The 23,320-nt window shown below is 47.5% G+C and overlaps 1 protein-coding gene across 1 annotated transcript in view; it reads right to left on the bottom strand.

Annotated features, from left to right (window-relative positions):
* Nucleotides 1-291: 291 nt before the first annotated feature.
* LOC141736362 (myosin-IIIb-like) overlaps nt 292-23,320 on the bottom strand; it is a 29,924-nt gene continuing 6,895 nt past the window's right edge. The window contains exons 9-30 of the mRNA XM_074570421.1: nt 22,068-22,176; nt 20,731-20,847; nt 20,189-20,289; nt 19,671-19,757; nt 19,430-19,495; nt 18,991-19,104; nt 17,825-17,936; nt 16,344-16,390; nt 15,962-16,027; nt 15,573-15,692; nt 14,597-14,682; nt 14,302-14,349; nt 12,734-12,781; nt 12,452-12,543; nt 11,092-11,223; nt 10,617-10,732; nt 10,089-10,288; nt 4,070-4,159; nt 3,247-3,412; nt 2,599-2,907; nt 2,206-2,287; nt 292-1,090 (exon numbers count right to left, since the gene is read on the bottom strand). Of these exons, the coding sequence (XP_074426522.1) occupies nt 2,210-2,287; nt 2,599-2,907; nt 3,247-3,412; nt 4,070-4,159; nt 10,089-10,288; nt 10,617-10,732; nt 11,092-11,223; nt 12,452-12,543; nt 12,734-12,781; nt 14,302-14,349; nt 14,597-14,682; nt 15,573-15,692; nt 15,962-16,027; nt 16,344-16,390; nt 17,825-17,936; nt 18,991-19,104; nt 19,430-19,495; nt 19,671-19,757; nt 20,189-20,289; nt 20,731-20,847; nt 22,068-22,176 (2,304 nt within the window). The 3' untranslated portion in view covers nt 292-1,090; nt 2,206-2,209. The remainder of the gene's footprint in view (nt 1,091-2,205; nt 2,288-2,598; nt 2,908-3,246; nt 3,413-4,069; nt 4,160-10,088; nt 10,289-10,616; nt 10,733-11,091; nt 11,224-12,451; nt 12,544-12,733; nt 12,782-14,301; nt 14,350-14,596; nt 14,683-15,572; nt 15,693-15,961; nt 16,028-16,343; nt 16,391-17,824; nt 17,937-18,990; nt 19,105-19,429; nt 19,496-19,670; nt 19,758-20,188; nt 20,290-20,730; nt 20,848-22,067; nt 22,177-23,320) is intronic.

A 23,320-nucleotide genomic window follows, 5' to 3' on the forward strand; every position in this document is an offset into this window, starting at 1 on the left:
CTGAGTCAGAGAGGAGTGGGAGCTCTGCTGGCTCCCACTGAGCCAGCGCAGGCTGCAAAGGGGAGGTCTCGCCTGTGGCATACGCAGGAGATAAAGTTGGCATGTGGGAGGAGAGCGCTATTACAGGTGCAGTTGTACACCAGGATTACTGGCCCATGAGCCTTCAGCTTCTCCACTGAGACACTTCACATGACCCCGTGTCTGCCGTCAGGGGTGTTAGCCATTCTCCTCCATTTGCACTCTGTGGCTGGACTGACTGCAAGTAACAGAAACGGAGAAAACGCTGAGCTTCTCCTTATAAGAATAAAAGAGATTTATTTTAAAATTGAAAATATATAACAAGGAACGTGTATGTTGCAAGCCCTCTACCCTCAATGTAAAGTAGGATGTTGTCCAGCCCAGACTTGTAAGGATTCCGAGCAGGATGAACAAGACTGTTTCGCCAGTGATTCCTTGACTTGAGCTCTGGCTAAGAACTGGTGAGCAGCGTGCCAGCACACTGATGCAAGGGCAGGAAATTTCCTCTGCAAAAAGATCTTCTTGCCCCTTGTCTCAGCTCCTGTTCAAGTGCTCCTGCACTCAAGAGAAAGGACACACCAGTTTCATTCCTTACTTCCCAAGCCCAGCTTTCCTTGTCACCCAGAGCAGCGTATACACAGGACCAAAACAGAGATAAAGGACTTGCAGAGAAAGAGGTAGGAAATCAGTACAGGTATCTGTGAGAGAACAGGGTTTTGAGAGATCTCCAGTTTGTGACTATTAACAGTGCGAGGTGAGGGGGTCTCCAGGCATGTTGAAGTATTGACAGACAGATTGTCAGGCACTGCTCTATCTGTGCAGTGTGACTGTTCCCATCCTCTCCCCTCTGCCAGGATGAGACTGATCCAGATACTGCAGTCTCAGCCACTGAGACCGGCTGAGTGCTGATGAAAATTCATTTCTGCAGCAGTCCTGTCCAAAGGCACAGGGCCAGCTAGTGCAGCAAAAAAAAGAAAAAAAAAGAAAAAATGCCACTGTATGTCTGGATATGTTCACCCAGTTAGGGAAGGACCAGCAGCACTGGAAGACGACAGGGCTGAGACACTTTGACCTGCAAGAAAGTCAAGAAATACAACTCAGCAGAAGACATAGAAAGAGGGCTCCATTCTGCAAACTGTCATAGATGACAGTTGCAGTCATCTATGCAGATCACACAGTTTTTCTTTCGTCTGCTTAACCTCAGACACAAGGCGCACCCCCCATGTACATCAATACCCACAACAGGAATGAAACAACTGAGTCAAACACTTCAGGGAGAGGATTTTCTCCGCCATCAAGAGGAAGACAAGACAGGCCCTGGCTGACAAGCTTTGCTCCAACATGAATTCCTGGGAGTGGAACCACGCAGGGAACTCGTCAGTCCCAGTGCAAGACCGCAGCGGGTCTGCAGCCAATGGCGTGGTCCTCTGGTCCCTCTCCACTCCCAGCTGACACAAATCCAGATTTTTACAGTCGTGTACAACAGCACTATTACTGCTTCCTCCTGCCTTCAGCAACTGAATGGGACATGGATTTACCTACTTGCTGCAGAGGGGAGCTGCTCATTCACTAGATGCTTCAGAAAATTAATGCATTGGGCATAGCTAATTGTGTCAGATGGCCCTTCTGATGGTCTACTCCATATACTCCTATAATGCACCCAGTATACTACAGCCTCAGTAACCAGCTGTGTTTCCAGCTGCGGAGACCTTGTTTGAAGTCTTCACAGACAGCTGCCTTTTCTTATGTTCTCAGCCTTGCATTCGGTTCATTGCATCTGTTACCCCCTAGGACTCTCTGCCCAGCATCCACTTCTGATATGTGCCTCTCTCTGTAACGTTAAGCCACTGCAGCTGACTGCTGTAGTGTGCAGATATACTTCTGATAGTACTCGTCCATCCAGCCCTAGGTCTCTAACAAACTGTGAGCTCCCTCCAGCAGTCTTGTTATTGTATTGCAAGTACACTGCTGGGAACCCAAACTTATGCTGATTTTTCCCATTTTTCCTGGTATCTTTGCAGTCCTGGAATGCTGGTCACTGCCCTCTGTTTTTCCTGCTCTGTTTCTGGGTAGTTGGTGGCCAAGAGATCCTCCAGCTGGAGCAGGAAAGGAAGAGTCGCTTTGCTCCTCCATTTCCCTGGGAAGCTGCAATTGCTGTCTGCCCTCCTGTGTGCCGTCTCCTCTTACCGTGTCACTTGGGCTCTACGTCCTCAATGCTGAGAGCTTGACAGCCGTTCTGCACCGAGGTGTTCAAGGTAGTGGAAGAGAACTGCAGTGAGAAGCAGACAGACAGCATCAGCGGAGCACTGACTGGGACACTGGCCACATCACAGCCCCTTCTGTTGTGGACTTTTCTCTGGGCACCTCAGCAAGCTTCTCCCAGGATATCCCCCAGCCCAGCACTTCCACTGAACACAGTCTTGATCCCAAGACCACCAAATAAAACCTGTGACCCAGGAGCTAAGAAGCAGAGTGCTATTTGTGGAAACCTCCTCTCTCCTGCCCCTGGGTAGGGCAGCTCCACGCATCCCAGAATGGCCAGGGGTGGCAAGGCTTGGCAGAGGATATGCCCCAGCTCACCTGCTGGATTTCCTGCATCGCCAGACATATGGAAGAGTGGAGGCGAGGGAAGGCTCGTTGGCTGCCTATCTCCTTGCCTGAGCTTGGCTTTGTCCTGCTCTTGTCCAGGCTCTCTTCCTTTTGGCAATCCTTGGTCCTCCTGAACCACACGTGTCTGAGAACTGCAGCTGCTCCTGACTGCAGAGCAGGTCTGCTGGGGGATGGCCTGGAGGGGCAGGGCTGCTCCTCTGGAGGGGCCTCTCCCTCGGCTTCTGGTGGACCCAGCCTGAGGCACTCCAGTTCTTCGTAATCCAAACTCTCATTACTTTTCTGAGCAAGGGAAAAGTGGATTCAGCAGTGGCTTGCAGACCCTCCACACACCCCAAAAAGCACAACGAAGAGGAATACCCAGCTGTGACCACTGCTGATGTTCAGGGGACAGGGACCTGTCCCCTGAATCCACTGCCAGGGCCTCTCCCCCACCCCAGAGCTCCCCAGTGCCCGGCTAGGAGCATTTCCCAGTGCATGCAGAAGAGGCCAAGCTGCTTGGCCAGAATGGGATACCCACAATGGGAACACAAAAGAGAGATGCTGCCGCAGTGACTCTATCTGCTCAGGGCACAGTCCATGCCCCATCCCCTTTTCTGGCTGCAGATTCTTGACATTCACCTGCCCACAGGGAACAGTCAGTATCTCCATGAAGGGCTGGATGCCCACAGTCTGGTGATACCGAACCAGTTCGGTAAGCGAGGCGTGAGCTCGGTCTTCCCCCAGGATGACATAGCGTGCATTGGGCTGCATCTCAATCATGTAGTGTCTGCAGCGGCCTTCGCCCCTGGGAAGATGGAGAGATAGAAATAGTCATGGCATGTCTCTCCACAATGTCTCTCCAGTCATTGCTTTCTGCACTTGTCTCAAGAGGCCAGATGTGATCGGGGACACAGTAACAAATATTACAAAGATGCAGGAGATGCACCATGCTGGAGTGTCACACACTGTAGCAGCAGCAATTCCCCCAAAGTCAGTGACACCACCCCAGCAGCTAGATCCAAACTCCAGCAGACGGTACCGCCTCCCATGCTGTTGTCCACACGAAAACTCTGCCCTACCCCTTGCATGAAGCTGTACAAAGACCATGCCCTTGCAGCACTCTGATTGCCTCTCCTCAGGCCCTCCTCTAGACTTATCTTCTCTGCTCCAGCCACTGCTTCCTCCAACCTGGTTTGCCCACTCAGCCATATAGCACAGCCTAAGCAGGACCTGCACCCTTGTAGCTGCAGCACCCCACCCACAAAGAGATCCAGCTTTTGTCAAAAGACAGACCCCACAGTGCCTTTTCTGCTACTCTAAACTGTTTAAGGGACCCACAACAGGAGAGGCTGAGCATCATCCTCAATGGACTCCTCTGTGGAGGACGCTAACTCCTCCAGCCATGCAAAGCTCATTTAGGACCTTCTTTTTTCCTTCTCTGCAAGGAAAAAGATTACATTACCTGTATGTCAAGGTGTAGCCGGGTCGGCTCTGACTGATCCGAACAAGGAAGCAACCCAAAGGTTTGTCAATCAGCAAGTTTTCAGCTTCCCTGTAAGCAGGAAAGAGTTCTTCAGCAGACTGTGAGCAGCTGCCTCTGTGCAGGGATTCCCATCCTATCTCATGTGGTGCTCCCAGAACACAGGGAGGCCAGCATCTGCCCCATGTGCTCCTAGCTAGAGATTTCCAGACTCAGGCTCACTGGTGCAGGGAGGCATTAGCAGGCTGAGGAGGCACAATACTCTCAGCCAAAGGCTCTCCAAGCAGGGCTGCTCCAAACCTGCCCCAGCAGTCTGACTAGTGCAGCAACAGCAGCTGCCTTCCCGCACAGAGCACATTACAAAGCGTCGCTGAGATGAGGAGGCTGTGCACACATGCATTTCTTGCGCCTCAGGGCTGACGGAAGAAGTGAGGATGCTGTGGGGTACTGGTGCTCAGCACAAGGTAAGCCCAAGTGCCTTGGAAAAACACCAACGTGGATTAAGCCACTCCGCCTCTAAACTTCCTGCTGGATGGAGGTCTTCCCCCACTCTGCCCAATAGACAAAGCACTGCTTTGTGCTTGTCATGTGCCTTGCTCCAGGCTAAAGGTGACTGCAAATCACCAGTGCAATTTGGGATTGCTCTGGCTGCTCTGTTACATGAGGTTGAGCTTACACTGCTGTATGGAGACAAATCCAGCAACAGGAAGCACCACTTAAAAAGTATCTAATCTTCAGTGTCTTTGAGAAGGATCTGCTATGTCCTTCATTGTGAAGTGCTCATAGCTAGCCTGTATTTGAATTAGTTAGTTTTATCTTCCAGATGCTAGTTCCTCTCCTGCATTCTTGGATCTGTGGGCAAAAGCATTAATGCAGGTGGGGGCCTTGTTAATTATCTTAAAAAAAGAAAAAAACCTCAGCTGTCAGCTACTGTAGTGTCCTTTACTAAAAAAATGTCCTGTGTAATGTCTCCTGTGTAATGTTCACGCTGATAAGCTGACAAAACCCAGCAACTTGTGATCTAGTAAGACTGAAGGAGACATACAGCTTTAACAGAAAAAAGTTACAAACTGGAACAAGACGATAACAGTGTTCAAATGGCAGGCACGCTTGGCAGCAATGCCCACACACAAGTCCCAAATAAGGGACCCTGGCAGTCAGCAAGCATACAGCACCATAGACTAATTTGCACACAGGGGTGGCTAGAGCCAGAAATTCTGTTGTCTACCTGCTGACCCCACTGTCTTGCTTCTATCTGATCACTGGCATAATCAGCATTTCTCTGATTATCACACAGCTTGGAAAGTAGTGCTTGGCTCAGCCAAGAGAGTGAAGTGTGAGGCTTACCCAGTAGCAAAATTTCAAGCATTTAAATAAAGGTTTTCCTAAAAAAGCTCAAGACTTCACAGTCTTGTAAACCACTCTGTAAGAAGGTAGGGCGTTCTCTCTCTCAGCCTACAGCCTACATCTCAGCTCTGGATGTCTCTCTCAGCTTACAGGGATATAAATGCCACCTATACTGCACTATCCTTAGATGGGCAAAGGTATCAACAAAAAGCCTTCCTTTTCCCGTATCAGGGAGCTTTAGGGGAATCTTTCTATTGGGTACTCACTAAAGCTCCTCTTAATAGAATCATAGAATCCTAGAATCATTTAGGTTGGAAAAGACCCTTGGGATCATCGAGTCCAACCATCAACCCCACTCCACAAAGTTCTCCCCTACACCATATCCCCTAACACCACATCTAAACAAGTCTTAAACACATCCACGGATGGTGACTCCACCACCTCCCTGGGCAGCCTATCCCAGTGTCTGACCACTCTTTCTGTGAAGAATTTTTTCCTAATGTCCAGCCTAAACCTACCCTGCTGCAGCTTGAACCCATTCCCTCTTGTTCTATCACTAATTACCTGTGAGAAGAGACCAGCACCAACCTCTCTACAGTGGCCTTTCAAGTAGTTGTAGAGAGTGATGAGGTCTCCCCTCAGCCTCCTCTTCCTCAAACTAAACAGTCCCAGCTCCTTCAGTCGCTCCTCATCAGATTTATTCTCCAGGCCCTTCACCAGCTTCGTTGCCCTCCTCTGCACTCGCTCCAGCACCTCGATATCTCTCTCTTATGGAGGTGCCCAGAACTGGACACAATACTCAAGGTATGGCCTCACCAGTGCTGAGTACAGGGGGACAATCACCTCCCTCCTTCTGCTGGTCACACTATTTCTAATACAAGCCAGGATGCCATTGGCCCTCTTGGCCACCTGGGCACACTGCTGGCTCATGTTCAGCCACTTGTCAATTAGAACCCCCAGGTCCTTTTCTGCCAGGCAGGTCTCCAGCCACACTTCCCCAAGCCTGTAGCGATGCATGGGGTCATTGTGGCCCAAGTGCAGGACCCGGCACTTGGCCTTGTTGAAGCTCATTCCATTAGCATTGGCCCATCAATCCAATCTATCCAAGCCTCTCTGTAGAGCCTCCTTATCCTCATGTAGATCAACACTCCTGCTTAGCTTCGTGTCATCTGCAAACTTGCTGATGATACACTCTGTGTCCTTATCAAGGTCATCAATAAAGATGTTAAACAGAAATGGTCCCAACACCGAGCCCTGAGGGACACCACTTGTGACCGGCCACCAGCTGGATTTAACTCCATTGACCACCACTCCTTGGGACCACCCATCCAGCCAGTGCTTGATCCAGCAGATCGTATGCTCCTCCAGGCCATGAGCCACCAGTTTTTCCATGAGAATTCTATGGGGAACAGTGTCAAATGCTTTTCGAAAGTCTAGGTAGACAATGTCCACAGCCTTTCCCTTATCCAATAATCTGGTCATAGAAGGAAATCAGGTTCGTCAGGCAGGATCTGCCTTTCATAAACCCATGCTGACTAGGCCTGATCCCCTGCTTGTCTGTTATATGACTTGTAATGGCACTCAAGATGATCTGCTCCATGACCTTCCCTGCTACTGAGGTCAGACTGACAGGCCTATAGTTTCCCGGATCCTCCTTTCTGCCTTTTTTGTAGATGGACGCTACATTTGCTACCCTCCAGTCCATTGGGACCTCCCCAGTTAGCCATGACTTCAGGGAGATAATGGAAAGCATCTTGGCGAGCACGTCTGCCAACTCTTTCAGCATTCTTGGATGTAACCCATCTGGTCCCATAGACTTGTGCGCATCCAAGCGGCGTAGCAGGTCACTGATTGCTTCCTCTTTAATTGTGATGACCTCGTTCAGCTTCCCTTCCCTGTCTCCTAGCTCACAAGGCTGGGTGTCCAGGGACCACTGCTAAAGACTGAGGCAAAGTAGGCATTGAGCACGTCAGCCTTTTCCTCATCCTTCGTGACTATATTTCCCTCTGCATCCAGTAAGGGAGGGAGATTTTCCCTAATCCTCCTTTTGTTGTTAATGAATTTATAGAAACATTTTTTGTTATCGTTAACAGCTGTAGCTAGGTTAAGCTCTAGCTGCGCTTTGGCTCTCCTAATTTGCTCCCTGCATAGCTTTGCTATATCCTTATAGTCTTCATGAGAGACCTGCCCCCTCTTCCAGAGGTCATAGACTCTCCTTTTGTTCTTGAGGTCCAGCCAAAGGTCCCTATTTAGCCAGGCCGGTCTCCTTCCCCGCCTAGTTGTTTTTCGGCACACAGGGACAGCCTCCTCCTGTGCCTTTAAGACTTCTCTCTTGAAGTATGTCCAGCCTTCCTGGGCTCCTATATCCTTCAGGGCAGCTTCCCAAGGGATTTTGTCCAGCAAAAATTTGACCTGTCTTCTGAACAGGTCAAAATTTGCCCTCCGGAAGTCTAAGGTGGCAGTTTTACTAACCCCTCTCCTTCTTTCCCCAAGAATCAGAAATTCGATCACCTCATGATCACTGTGCCCTAGACGGCCACCAACCTTTACCTCCCCCACAAGTTCTTCCCTGTTCACAAGAAGCAGGTCCAGGAGGGCACCTTCCCTCGTTGGCTCACTTACCAGCTGTGTGAGGAAGTTATCTTCCACACATTCCAGGAACCTCCTGGATTGTTCCCTCTCTGCTGTGTTGTATTCCCAGCAGATATCCGGGAGGTTAAAGTCCCCCACAAGAACAACGGCAAGTGACCGCGAGATTTCCCCCGGCTGCTTATAGAAAGCTTCATCCGCCTCACTGCTTTGGTTGGGAGGTCTATAGCAGATTCCCACAGCGATATCAGCTTTATCAGCCCTTAACCTAATCCAAACACTCTCCACCCCATCATCACTATACTTGATTTCTGAGCTCTCATAGCATTCTCTAATATACAGGGCCACTCCTCCGCCGCTCCTTTCCTGCCTGTCCCTCCTGAAGAGCTTGTAGCCATCGATTGTGGCACTCCAGTCGTGTGAGGCATCCCACCATGTTTCTGTGACAGCCACTATGTCATAGTTTTCCTGGTGCATCATGGCTTCAAGCTCCCCCTGTTTGTTGCGCATGCTGCGTGCATTGGTATAGATGCACTTCAGATGTGCTAACGATTCCAACACCTTTTTGTGAGTGTGGGGCCCATTTCCCACCAGACCCCTCTCAGGTGCTTCCATGATTTCTAAACGTCTGTCCCTTCTCTCAAATGAAATGGCAGAGTGAGAGTCCTCGCTAGTCAACCATCCTTCAAGCCCTGGCATGCCTCCCTCGGGTTTATTCCTGACAGGCCCAGTTATCTCCCCTTCCCCCCTCGTATCTAGTTTAAAGCCCTGTCAATGAGCCTTGCTAACTCTTGCCCCAAAATTCTTTTCCTCTTCTGGGACAGGTGTGTCCCACCTGCCACCAGCAGGTCAGGTGAATCATATAGCAGCCTGTGATCATAAAACCCAAAGCCCTGCCGATAACACCAGTCCTGGAGCCACGAGTTGACCTGTTGCCTCTTCCTGTTAATTTCCTCATTCGTGATTGCCACTGAAGGGATAGAGGAGAATACAACTTGGGTTCCTGATCCCTTAAGCTGCCGCCCCAAGGCTCTAAAATCTCTTTTAATCGATTTTGGGCTCCTTCTACCCACTTCATCGCTACCCACCTGAAATACTAAGAGGGGGTAATAGTCAGAGGAGTTTACTAGGGCCGGACATTTGTCCAACACATCCCTGACCCGTGCCCCAGGGAGGCAGCAGGCTTCCCTGTGAAGTGGGTCAGGACGGCATATTGGCCCCTCCGTCCCCCTCAGGAGAGAGTCATCCACAACAATGACCCGTCTGCTTTTCCTTTTGGAGCCAGTTGTGATGCTGGGTCCATGGCGACTTGGTCTTTCTGACGTTCCTGGCCTGGGCATATCATCCTCCTCTCCAACAGCCAGTTCCTCCTGCAGGGCTTCATACCTGTTCTGCAGGGGCAACTGGGAAGGTGGGAGGGCCTGGGAAGGGATTCGCCTGCTTCCCCGAGCAGGGACCTGTTTCCATTCCCCCTCTTCTCTGCGATCCCTGCCTATTGCCTGGTGACGAGAGGGGAGGGGGTCCTCTGACTTGTGTGGGACCTCACCCTGTTCCCTTTCCCTCAGGGAGCGGGTCCACCAGTCACTCTCCCTCTCACATTCCCTGATACTCCTCAGCCTCTCCACTTCTTCCTTCAGCTCAGCCACCAGAACGAGCAGATCATTTACCTGTTCACATCTGACACAGGTGTTGTCTCCACTGCCCTCCATCGCGAGTGCCAGGCTCTGGCACTCTCTGCAGCCAGAGGCCTGGACGCCCATATGTTTGCGTGGGGCCTCTGTCTGCGTGCCCACAGTTTTTTTAACAGCAGCCTAACAGAGTTTCCACAGTCTTTCCCTGGACCTACATAAAGTTTCAGCATTTGCATCCTCTGACGGGGAGCTCCAAGCTTCCCTCTAACGGTTTGAAGCTCACAGCCTAAAAATGAAAGGTTATGCAGGTCACTCCCATCCCTTAAGGGGGCAAATCCTGGCAAATCCAACCTATGCGGTTCTCCTAAGGATACAGCTTCTGCATGCCTGCCTGCCACAGACCAAGCTGCGGCCACTGTGTCCAGCGTACTCACCTCCGGCTGATCATCCCATGCAGCCAGCTTGGAAAAGCCCCATCATCCTGCATGACCTTCCTGGCCTGTGTCTCTTTGAACCAGCGGATAGTTGCTCCTCTCTTGCATTTCCTCATTTTTACCTCTTCTCTGGTCTGTTCCTCTGTCCCCAGAACAGGGCGAGGCACAGAAGGGTCCAAGAAGTTATCAAAAGGAGTGGACTGAAAGTGAGGAAAAGGGGAAAGTGGGCATGAAACCAAGGCCAAAGGGAGTGAACCTTTGAAGGGATCCCTTTGGTAGTGATCCCATTTCTGAGTCCCTTAGGACAAGATTAATCGCAAACTATCAAACACTGCTTTCAGTTCCTCAAAGGTCCTAACCATGCGTTTTAACTAACCACATTAGGAAAGGGCTCTCTCACTTCTCATAACAAGAATGACAATGTTCTCCTGGGACCGCACGCAGGAGAACATGTGCATGCAGAAGGTGGAAGAAGCAGGGAACCAGCACATCTGGCTAAGGGGTCCCAAGCAGAGACAACGTTGCTACCTCTGTTAGTTTGCTGCGCGGCCGTGGCACTGGTGGCTGTGGTGACTTATCAGGTGAATGGGTACAAGGCTGAGGGCGCCTCTTTCGTGGCATGGGGACTGGAAGGGAGATTCTTTCTGCAACAAGAGAAAAGAAGCAGATGAAGTCTAGCATCCAAGATCCATGAAATCCACCCTCCAAGTGCCCAGGATAGAGACAGGCTCTGCTGCATGGACTGTGTGGGAAAGACAGAGCTTGGCACTCCTCCCAACACAGCCAGGCAAATGACTTTCACCACACTGCTTCTGCTCCCCACAGAGAGAGCTGCACTTTCAAATAGCAGAAACGTTAGCACCTCCCTGCCCACTGCATCGGTGGAGCCCCCAGCCCCAGGAGAGCTGAGGGCAGGCTGTCATCACCTGGAGTTTACAGCACTTCGAGGTGATCGGCGCACAACTGTCCATGCACAGGGACAGTGGGAGTGGGAGCAACTCACTCTGGGCCTCTGCTTCCACTGCCAGCTGACGGCTTCTTTCTCTCTCTGCCTCCTCCTGTAGCCGCTGCGCCTGAGCTCTCAGCTCAGCCACCAGTTTTAGGTAACTCTTCCTGCATCTGAATCCCCTGAAAACTGTTCAAAGAAAAGCTGTGGTTAGAAAAAAAATGTTCATCATGGCTTTGTCACTCCCTGGGGGAAGCACACGAGATAATATTCCTTCAGCCAGTGCAAAGCCCTCAACACTTCAATCATGTTAATAAAGAGCTATACAGACTCTACTTGAGCAGGCAGTCAAAAACATGTGAGGACTGTCTCTTCTCTCTAAGCTGCCAGAACATGGATTTAAAAAAATCAAATTACAGATCTAAGCTCTCATCTCTAATGCCAAGGCACAGGATACCTAGAAAACGAAGTCTCACAGAAGGGCCTCTGTTAACCACCTATCTCTCTGGTACCCTTCAGACACTACTCAGTAAAAACACAGCTCTTCCGTGCAGGAGACGGGATTTCCTTGATGTCAGCCCACAGGATAATGTTTCCCATAAGCAGCCATCACAGGGATCATCAGGAACTTTAGTGACATTGCATTATCCCGCCTACTCTACCAGGTACTAAAGCACATGAACTGAAAAGCCACACCCTCTCATTTCCCACTACCCACACATCTTCCCCACAGATGAGAACAAGGCACAGCATGTGACAGTGTGATGTCTGTCATACTGTACAGTGCATAGCTGGAAGCTGCTCAGATGCTTCAGCAGTGCAACAACCCGTACAGAAGAGAAGTACAACAGAGACAGACCAGGCAGGATGACGGCCTCCTCCTGCTGGTTGCACAGTCCTCATGGAGCCTGTGCAGAGGGAAGTACCAAACTGCCCACAGTGCCTGCTCTGGAGAAACAGGCTGCCAGAGCAGATGCTACCTGGAAAGGAAAGAAAAAAAACACACCAAAACAAAACCTCACCCCTTCTGCCTGTCTCTGAAAGTAGGAATGAGATCTGCTTCACTCATGTTCTTTTCCCTCTCCTCAGTTCAACACCACTCACAAACAAGCCCTCACCCTAGAGGACGGTTACTCAGATCTCAGGACACAGACAAATCATATGCTTGCCCTGCTCAGGTCTGCCACGTGCTTTCCCTTTCCAAGGCCCACACTGTCTGACGAGGATGAGCATGGAGGTGGTGGGGATCTGCAATAAGCACTCTGACTCCACAGGGCCTTGACAGGGAGATGGTGCCTGGCCTGCCTTTCTGTCATCTGCAAAGGTGCAATGGCGGGTCCAGCAGGGATGGGAGAAAAGCTTTTCTTTGCCCTGGTCTGAGATCAGATTTGAGGGACTCTCCTACCCCAGTGCTCACCTTTCTGTATGAGAACTGCTGCTCCTTCCAGTCGCTCCACATACTTTGCCAGCTGTTCCTGGTGCCAATATTTAAAGAAAAGTCGTGACTTTCTGTGAAGTTAGTGAAAGAAAGAAGCAGTGAGAAACACTGTTTGTCTAAACTTGCATCCATGGTCCTTTGGACAGGCCTTTCCTACAGCCATTAAGTTTTCCTTAAAGGGAAACGAGACAACAGTCTACATGTATAAATTAATGGGGGCAGTTCAGGGCCCCATTCCCAGCAACAGTGATCCACACCTACCCACATATCCAGCCTGTCAGATCTGTGCTTTGCAGTATCTCCAAGCAGCTGAAAGAGAGGAAAAAAGTGAAATAAATAATTTTCCACCCAAAGCGAACACTATGCAGCCAGTGGTCTTAGGTGCATAAAGGGGAAGAAAGCTCCTCAACAATTCTGCATTGCATTCTCTCTACCCTGTCACTCGATCACTTTCAGTAACTGGCTGTCAGTCTGTATTGCTCCTTGAGGTACAGCTAGGATGACATTCAGGAACATCAGCAAAGGGGTTCCCAGAGGCAGATTTCCTTCAACACCCTGGGAGGCAATTCTGCAGAGCTTATTTTATTCTCAGAACTGTTTTTCCTTATTTCGTTTCCAAGCTCTTTGGAGCACACAAGTTGCAAGGTCGACACAGCAAGACTTCCGGAAGAAAGCTTGTTTTCCAATTCCAGTTTCATTTTGCAGACTCTAGTGATAAAATTTGGGTCACTCGGAAAGATTCCTCAACACTTGGAACTGAAAGCAGTACTCTAGCTGCACCACACAGACAGCTTCCTCCCTCTGCCTGAAAATCCAGGCTGTGAAATCATACTGGCACTTTTTGCCAGTATCTTGCGTAGCAAAGCAGAAGTGGTTTTCCTTCTATCTCAGCCAGCTTCCACTGTGACACAATCTATATCCACAGTAATTCTTTTCTCAAATGCATCCTACAATTTTTGTGGCTGAAAACACCATGCTGCCTGTTTACCATCATTTCTCTCTCTTCTATGAGATTCTCTCTTGACCTCACTTGGGTTTGCAATTCTTATTAATTCAGAATCCTCAGTAACTTCAAGGAAGCATGTGAAGGCTGGTGGAGCTACTGCCAGGAGAGAACTTTTCCAGGAGAACATTCAAATCCTTGTCTTAAAAGACTAAATAACCCTCAGCTGGCTGTCTTGCATGCTTCATTCTCACTATCAGTCACAATTGACCATGGCAGGAAGGAGGAACTGGAAAAGTGGAGAAGCGGAGGTGGGGAGGTGCTGCCCTAGATGTAGGAAGGAAAAAGCTGACAGGGTAAGACTGCAGAGCTGGAGGGACATTTACTTGTGTAAGGAACAGCCAGGTTCTGAAAGTGCTGAGGGTGTATTATGCCTGTACACATAAAAAATTCTTGGACCAGAATCATCTCCTCTAGCCTGGGAGACATTCAGTGCTGGCTGTTTTTCTCAGCATTGTCTTTATCTTCTTCTTCTCCCATGAGATCATCAGGAAGAGGCCTGGAGAGGCACTTGGCAACTGCACTGAGCCCCTGCCATACTGAGTTCAGTGGATACCCTTGACCATTATTGCAACTCCCTAAATTAGCCAGTTCTTATTCCACAGGATATCATGGCTTTATAGCAATTGAAACTGGAAAGATTTCATTCATCATTGTACCAAATGCTTTTTAAACACTACCTGTCTTTGCCTAGGAATTTGTGTTCCCCGTTACCACAAACCCCTATCCTCACTTTGTTCCCTTTACTCAGTTTGCTATACTACCTTGAGAGCAAAAGTCTCTGAAGAACAAATTGGATTGCACATAACAAAGAAAGGGTTCCTACCTTTCTTTTGTAAGGGAAACATGTGGTTTAACTAGAAGAATTCCGTATCTGTGGAAAACAAACCAATTCAGCAAAGTAAGAGCCCCATCCTTGATGTGCTAAGGTGATCCATGTCACCCTCACAGCAAACAACAATAAATCACTGTCTTTCCCATTCGGCCTCCCACGGCAAACAACCCCACGATCTCAGGCATGTGAACTTTAAAGAGGCAGTTTCACTCCCTGCCCATATCTGGTTACCAGGGTCATTTCCCTAACAATATCTAACAAGAAATACTCAGAGGTTTTAACAAACCTTTCAGCAAATTCCTCAAATGAGGGTCTCCAGGAGAAACCATCTCTTCGGATGCGGATTGTCTCCAACAGTCCATTGTACCGGAGCTGAAGCAGCACCACAAAGAGAAACAAATAGAAACAGGTCATTAGGACACCAGTTTGTTCCTCTGCAGCCAGAAATTCCTTCATTCAGCCCTAAACTTTCTGAGTTCAAAATGAAAAAGTTTCTTTCTGAAAATGCTTCCTTGGTTAAAGACCAAATTTACCACATCCTGTTACTCTGATGATTAATCATTCTTAGTTAAAAGTTCAAAACCATAAAAACCAATGACTGAAATAACTTCATCTTCCAGCCATGGGTACTGTTTTGCCTCTCTCCCTTAAAGGACAGCCTTTTACTTCCAAATCTGAACACAGAAGTACCCTGAGGCACAGATGAACTTTTCTCTTAATCCTATCCTTTCTTATATATATTAAACAGGCTACATAGCATTCTGAGCTCTTCTAATAATTTTCAGTATTTTTTGAAGTGTCTGGATTTCAGACCTGACAAAATAGCCAAAGACGGTCATATCAGCACATATCAGCTCATGTCAAAGCGATCCCATCTTGGTTCCTATTCAGAGTTGCCCTGGCTGATAGTTGAGAACAGTCTCATTCAGGAAGCATCATTTTTCATGGAGAAGTACTGTCTGTACCAGTCCCCATCTAGGAGATGCAAAGACGAATCCTAGTAGCTGACATGCAGATCTCATTGCATTCACGAAACAGAAATGGGAGAGAACTAAGACTGTAAAACCTGGACCTAGCAGCCTGTGTCACAAAAACAACCAGGTACCCAGAACCTACATGCATAAAAGTGTGCCTACTCTTTCTCTTGCAAGGGGAGACTCAGACCTGTCAGCTTCCAGCTATCTCCACAGCCTTTAGGTGAAGTCTGCTCTCCCCACTGAGACATGGCAGAAGTACCTGTAAGGTACAGTGCTTTTCCTCACCTGCAGCAGTACCACCTGGCTGTCCACCACACCTGGCTCCTTCTGGCTGTTGGGCTTTATACAGCGCACAAAGTGGGGGTTGGCAGAATACATCCTCTCCATGAGCATCATCAGGGAATGCTGGCGAGGACAGCGAAAGATTAACAGTCCAGCAAGCCAAAGCACTGCCAGAGTCTGGTGAGCAATATCCTGCAGTTTTCCCATCCCACAGCAACTTCACAGACTCTGACAGCAACTGGGTCACTCCCACCATGATCAGCTGTGCTTGGCACCCAGAAAAATCCCTGTCTACGTGCTGGATGCTGCAACTACGCTTAGCAGCCTGGAAGCTCTCACAAAAACATCACTGCACTTTTCTCAAGGGGCACTGCAGAGCAGCAATACTTTACCCGGAACTGAGCTCCAGCAGACTGTTTTCGTGTACTGTTGAACTTGTCATCTGCTCCTGGTGTGATCTGAAACCAGACCCAAACAAAAGGATCACCCCTGGAAGGAGCACTAAATTGCCATCCAAAGAGTTCTGCTGGAAGGCAGATGGCAAAAAGGAGAGTGAACAGATTTCCGGGAGGGAAGACAAGTTAAACATATCAGCAGAAGCAAGCAGAAAACATGGTAAAAAACAAAGAAGAAATTGTTTCAAGCATACTGCTGTCTACTTTTAATTTCAAGCAATTCCTGTCTGCTCTCATTTTCAGCCAGTTTGTCAAATAATATATATCAGGTAACTATGCCATCATTTATCAATTGCCATGTGGACCTGAAGTGCAATACCTTGGCTTTCACATGAGGCATCAGTGTTCCTGTCCTGGAAATAGTGGCTGGAAGAACAGAGACAATAGTTAATTTTGTACCTTTGCTCACAATCAGCCATGTCTAAACATTCAAACCTCACTTCACACACAAGTCTCCCTACAAATAATGAATCACAGACAGGGTATCAGATTTCACCATGTGGAAATACAAGGAAAGAGAGAAAGAATGGGAGAAGAAAGTGCAAATATATGAAGCACACAATGCAGGCAATATTATTTTCTGCCACTGAGAAAACAAGGCAATTAGGTTATTTAACAACCCTAAATGACCTTCAAAAGAAATATCATCAACAGGCATCTGACAACGCAGAAAAAAAGTAGAGATAGCAAATGGGAAGCTCAATTACAGCAGTTAAGACAGCAGGTTATATAAAGTCATTCAGCTTAAAACTAATTCAGTGACAAGACAAAAAATTCAGGGAAGTTGAATTTTATAAGGATCTAATGATAGTCTTGCACAACCTTGATGCAACAGTTTCATGTGAATCATATAATCACAGAATGGCTGAGGTTGGAAGTGATGTTTGGAGGTCACCTCAGCCAACCCCTTGGCTCAGCAGGGCCACCTAGAGCCATCCGCTCAGGACCAGACAACCAATCTGAGAACAGGTTATCTCTGCTATTTATGAACTTTCAAAGAGTTGGGTCTAGCCTATCTTCAGTGACACTGTGGAAGTGGTAATGAAGACAGATACTCCTGAGCAGAAAAGCTGAAAACCACAGTGGAGAATAGAAATGAAATTCATCAGTTACTTGTAAATCCCAGAAAATGGCATAGACAGAACAGAACAAAAAAAAATAAATAATTTCTGCACCAGAAGCACTGTGTTCAGCCAGACAAATTCCAAGGAAGCATCCACCTGACTTTTCTTTAAATGTTTACTTTCAAAGAAGCCTTGGAGACTCTGCGGGATTATCAATAACTGGAAAAAAGGAGTGTAATGGTGGGAGAGAAATAATGCATGACCTCAGAGTTCTTTAACAAGTTGTACCTGAAGAACAAAATGTGTTTGAAAAGGATAATCTCTACACTCATCGCTTGTGGCTTTCCAGCACTATTTTCATTGTGAACAGTTAGAAGCTATGACCTTGTCCAGCTTCATTTCTATACAAGAACAGAGCATATGGAAAGGGACAGTGGAGATAGTCCTGCACTGGCCCTGGAGAAGATGGGCTATCTGATCTGAGGGAAGACATCTGAACAATGGAGTATTCTCTGGAAGAGGATACAAAATGCCTTGCTTTCCAGGGAGGAACAAACAGCTCTGACAGCTCGGTATAGGCCAGCAGCCCCACTCCAGGCTGCACCCTTCCCAGAGTCTCCCTGGGGCTGCCAGCTGTGAAATGCATTCACAGCACACGAGCCTCATCCTCACACTTAACTCTTGCAAGGTGGGCTTCGATTCATGTGGGATGCCCCATCACAGAAGAGGGACTTGCCTGTGAACAGCAAGCTGAGCAATGGGGTGATGCTGTTGATGAAGAGCCCACGGACGTTAGCTGGCAAGGTGTCTCTGTTCTTCTCTAGAAAGCCCCCAGCAGTATATTGTACCTAGGGGAAAGGGCAGCAAGTCACTAAGGCCAGCAGTGCTCACAGGCTTGCTGTGAAAGCCACCTCCACAGCTTGCCAGGAGCAGCCGTTAAACTGAATGTACACTTGCACATGAATTCTGTAAATGCATATGCACTCAATTCAGGTGCTAATCCTGAGGAACAAAACCCTGTGGATGGCACTGAGGCATTACAACCACAGGTGAGGCATACACCTTTTCTTGTTGTCTTTTCCTTGACTACAAAGTTTCCTTTACTTTTGGTTTATGCTTCACTCTTTTCCTTGCTCTCCCCCTCTTTCCTTTGAATAGGCTTCCATCCTGTTATGCATCCCCTTGTTTCTCTTGCTCCCTTCCTTTCTCATCTCTAGGTTCCTTTCTATGTTAGCGGTTATTTTTTGTAAGAAAGAATGTCACAAGTAATAATTTTGTCAGCAATGGTGGGATGAAATTACTAAATTGCATATTAAAATGACATGAATTTTCATGTCTGCTCCTGCTCCAAAAATGGTCTCCAATCAATTCAACGTATTTGGGTCAATGCTTTCAAAACTGGTGGCAGTAACATTATGTGCATAGTCCTAAACCCCAAGGTGCTTAGATACCATTTGAATGTACAAATAATTGCCTCCACTTTTAAAACACCTCCCTGCTCTCACTGTGTTCCTCAGTGCTTGCAAAAAAATAGTGACTGCTATGCTCAGGAAGCCAATAGATAAAGCCATTAGACTGTCCTTTGGTGCTGCACAGAGGATGCAGGGCTTTTATTTTATAAAGGGCTATTTTAAGACTAGAGTTCCAATAGAATGATGATTATTACAGCAGATTCTTCTAATGCTCTTTGCTTCCCAGAGGTAGTCCCACTTTCCTCAGGGGTCCTCTCTTCCTACACCTTCTACAGAAATCCCAGGGAATCCTAGGAGGCAACTCCCTGGAGACATATCACTTCTGTTATATCATTGTTGGGCCACACAGTCTTTAACATCAAAACCTTATTTGTCAAGCATATATACATACATACATTACAACAGCGTTCTTCCTGCAAACAGTACATACTTTCCCAGCATAGTGAATGATGCTGAAGCCCAAAACACGGCCTCGGCCTGGCTGGAAGTGTAAATTCCCTTTGAAGCTGCTGTTTAATTTATCCACCAATGTCTTATCAGTTGCCTGCAAGAAAGCAGATTTCATAATCAAAGTATGAGGATACAACAGAGACCTGATCAGGGCACATGGAAGCAAAACAAAGTGCTGAAAGTGGCCTTGTCTGTGCAACAGTTTCATACAGTATGCTCTGACTCTCCACAAGGACGCCAATATCGTTAGACTGTCCCTGATCTGTCTGCCCTGTCTCATCAGTCACACATGGGAACACTGCTGCTTGTCCTGCTCTTTGAAGTCACACTCAAACACAAGAGCTCTCTCTGAAGCCCAAATATTTATTGCTACATTCCCCCACACTATTTTGTCTGACCCCAATCTATCTCACGCATACCTGAGGGAACGCACTCTGCTCGTCCAGAAGAGACAGGAGTCCAAGTGGCTTGGCCAGGAGCAGATTCTGCAGGGAAAGGAGACACGATACACATATCTAAAGCAGTACAGGCCATCCACTCTCACCTACAACACCCTTTGAAGAGGTTCTTCCCAGGTACATCTCTGCCCCATGATAGCAAGAGCAAGACTCCTCTCTTGGCTGGACGGAGCAATTCTCTTCCGTCAGTCCTCTCACTCACCAGAATAGGTTCATTATTGTTGAATGTGATAGTCTCCCAAGGCAGCTCTTCTTCCTTATAGGCAGCCTGCTCCATCTGGAAAATGTGCTGAAACAGAGAAAAAAGAGGTTGGAGCACCCCTGAACATTGTCCTTCCCACCCTGAACAGAGGACAGAGGCGTAGCTGTCTCACCCATGGCATAAGAGGCGCAAGATGAAACTGCTGTTCTGCATGCCCATCCGTAAGCCTATCACTCGCTGATCCTAGTGCATAAAGCAGCAACACTTCTCAGAGTGTAAGTGTCCCTGCTCTGCCAACTTTGGTCATTGTTTGGCCCTTCTGCTCCTTCCTTCCCTGTACCAGTTGCTCCCCTGCCACAGTAAAGAAGGTTGCTGCTCTCTACCCGGCCTGACTAATCCTCATTTCTGTCCTTCCGGGCAATAGACCTGCTTTTTCCCAAGCTCTCCATCATACGCCAGGTAGATCGGTGCTCTGCTTTTTCTGACATACAAGCCGAGATCACTCACAGTAGACTTACATGGTTGAAGAAGTGCTGCAGCTGCTCATTGGCCAAGTTTATGCAAAGCTGTTCGAAACGATTCACTGCAAAGTTTTCAAACCCAAAAATATCCAAGATACCTAAAAGAGGGAAGATGAGCACATCATGCAGCCTGCAGACCATCCCTGCAGAGAGCTGCATACACCAACACACAACTAAATCTCCCATCACCCAGCTCTTGAGGCACAGGGAAACCCCAGCCAAGTCAACAGCAGCACCTCTCCCATAACTCCCCTTGGACAGCTAGTTGGGAGAAGCCCCACTCCCACCCCCAGCTCCTCTGCAAAGCCAGAGTGACCCACAATTACAGCCCCACAGTTGTTTCAGACCAACGAACTGCTCAGAGTTGGCCAAGGCCCTACAGACTTCATGCTGATGACTAGTATCTCCAACATGATCATGTCTTTGATAATGGATCTCTGCACGCAATCTCTGTGAAACCTCATATTGTGCCTTTCCTTTGTTGTGGCTGGGGGATGCACATTTGAGGGCAGAACAGGAGCAAGGCAGGCAGAACTCACCTATCTCACTCAGTTCCACCTCAGGATCCACATTCTCAGCCAGCAGCTCATTGATCTTGCAAACAATCCAGCCAAATACTCGGCCATATGCCACCTTTGCAATGGAGTCCCGAGCATCTGCACAGAGACAACAGCAGCTCACTGAAGGGCTCCAAGGAGGGCAGGGAACGCAGCACACAAGCTGGCGCAATACATTTACTTCTAGCAACAATGTTTAGTGGTTTATGAAGCTATTTTAAAGATCAGATAAACATTAGATAACTGTCTGATTGTCCTTGCCCTCTGTAAGCTCAAAAAGAGCTCTTTCATTATGAAATTCTCACTATCTTTCTACAAGATCAAATATGGCATACTAAAGCACTTGAGACCATCTAAAATATAAAATTTCCTTTCCAAAAAAGTCCAGCCACTATTCAGAATACCCAGAGACTTGCTTTCCCCTCCACAGGTCTACTGAGTATGGATCCCCTTCCTGCTAAACGAAGCGAGAGGCTCCAAGTTGTACTTGGAAAATTGAATGGTTCTGCTCCTCCTAGCCCACAGCTGCCAAGTGTTCAAATGCTGTGGGCAAGAGAAGGATGCAATTGATGGAAAACCTGCTGATGTTCTAAGAAGGAGGAGACCAAATTAACATGACCTACTGCATGATGCACCTACTGATGGGAGATGTTTCTTTTATTGTCTAGAGAGATGCAAGAGAAGACATTTGGGAAATGGAACCAGCTAATTGCCCATTTCCAGTTTTTTCTTTCATTTATTTTAAGCAATAATCTAGAAATCCTGAGATTTCATGCCTTTTTTTTAATTTTTAGAATATTTTATTTTAAATGAACCTTTTTGTGCAGATTCTCTTGGATTACTTTTCTTTCTTATTGAAAGGAAAAACAACACCTTGCTTTTGTTACTTTAACATACTTCCCTTTCACCTTACTCCTTCCCTGATACTGTGCTATCTCATTGATTCTCTCAGTTATTTCTCCATCTACTACCTAGAGCTCTGCACCCTGCCAGCACTCTGCAACAGGAGCCTTCCCCTCTTTTGTACAAATACCTACAGTTTCCTTCTAGGCTGGACTGAGGGAGAAAGCAAGGCTAATTCCTTGCTTTCTCATTTAATCTCTGCAGTCCCCTGGAGATCAAACAAAAGCAGCATTCATGGTCCTAAACACATGGGAGTAAACAGATAAACGTTGATATGCTTGCCCCTGTGCAAGGGGAACGAAGGGGCACAGACAGACATCTTTGTTCACAACACGTTACACGTGTGGGAATACCCTTACACCAAATATGGGTCAGTCTTTCTAGCCAGCACATCTGCAATTCATTATGTTTCCTACCTTCTGCCTGCTGCTGGGTGTGAAAACGCTGAATCTGCTCGCCTCGGGTCACTGACATCGTACAAATAAGACATTTTAACAGTTCATCTTCCTGCACTCCAAACTGACCCTGGGAAAGAGGAAATACATGAGGACAGTCAATAGCAGTAAACCCTTATTCTACATAGGGGTATTGCATTTCCTTGTGTCTGTGCAACACCCAGTGTAATGGGGTCATGCTTCAGATTAAGGCCTTTGAGCCCCACTGTAAAATAACTACACAATAAGTACAGTAAATAAGTAAAAAAGTTAACGTCTCGCAGCACTGGAGTCAGATGCGGGCTCTGAGATCTGCATTATCCCTTCAGTGACCAAGCTCACTCTTGTGCTCTCTGAAATACTTTCTGTTTTTCTCTCCCAGTGCTGCCACCTTTCACCTTCTTTGGGAGACACGCCAGTCCCCGCCGAATGGTTTAATGACTTACTGAACAGCACCACACGGAGGTGACTGTGCGGGTGCTGCGACGTCTGAGTTTCAGCAGACGTCAGAGTCACACGAACCCACAAGAGATAGGCAACAAAGGGAACTCGGACACAACGGAAGCCCTCAGCAGTTGCTTTAACAGGAATTCCCCTCCCGTGGGCAAAACCAAGGACCAGACTTGAAGAAGTAAGACAAAAAGAAGCTGGCTGCAGAACTGATGTAGTTGGCTGTTTCAGGTATGGTGTAGGAGGGAAAAAGGCAAAGAGATGGGAGTGAAACAAAAAAACAAGGATGCTGGAATTTCAAATAGGTCAAAACAAAAAGACACCGAATAGGAAGAAATATGGTAGGTTTTTCTGTTCTGTGTTGTTAATAACTGGGGTATAAATACAGGATAATGTATAATAAAAATGGGATGGTCCTGTGGAATATATACTTCTTAATCTGTGGTAAATTCATGTGAAATAGTAGAAAGTTTAATTCTGGATAACCAACAAAAATTGATAGAAGTTAAGGCGGTATCCTTGGATGAGATCTATTGAAAACACAGAACTGGTGTTCACATACTGCACACCTGAATTTCTCCAAGGCATCATAGCACTTACTAACACATATTTAATTTTAAAAAGCTTCTTTTGTATGAAGTCAACAATGCACGCGTAATATTGCCATATGCAAGACACTGGTTCTAGACACATGAGAAACAGAAGCTGTGAAGTGCCTCTTTGGGAATCAATAGCAGTGAACACAAATGCAATTGTGGGGTCAAATTCTGTATTTCAGGAAAAAA

This window comes from Larus michahellis, chromosome Z (genome assembly GCF_964199755.1).
Source record: "Larus michahellis chromosome Z, bLarMic1.1, whole genome shotgun sequence".
Taxonomy (NCBI): Eukaryota; Metazoa; Chordata; class Aves; order Charadriiformes; family Laridae; genus Larus; species Larus michahellis.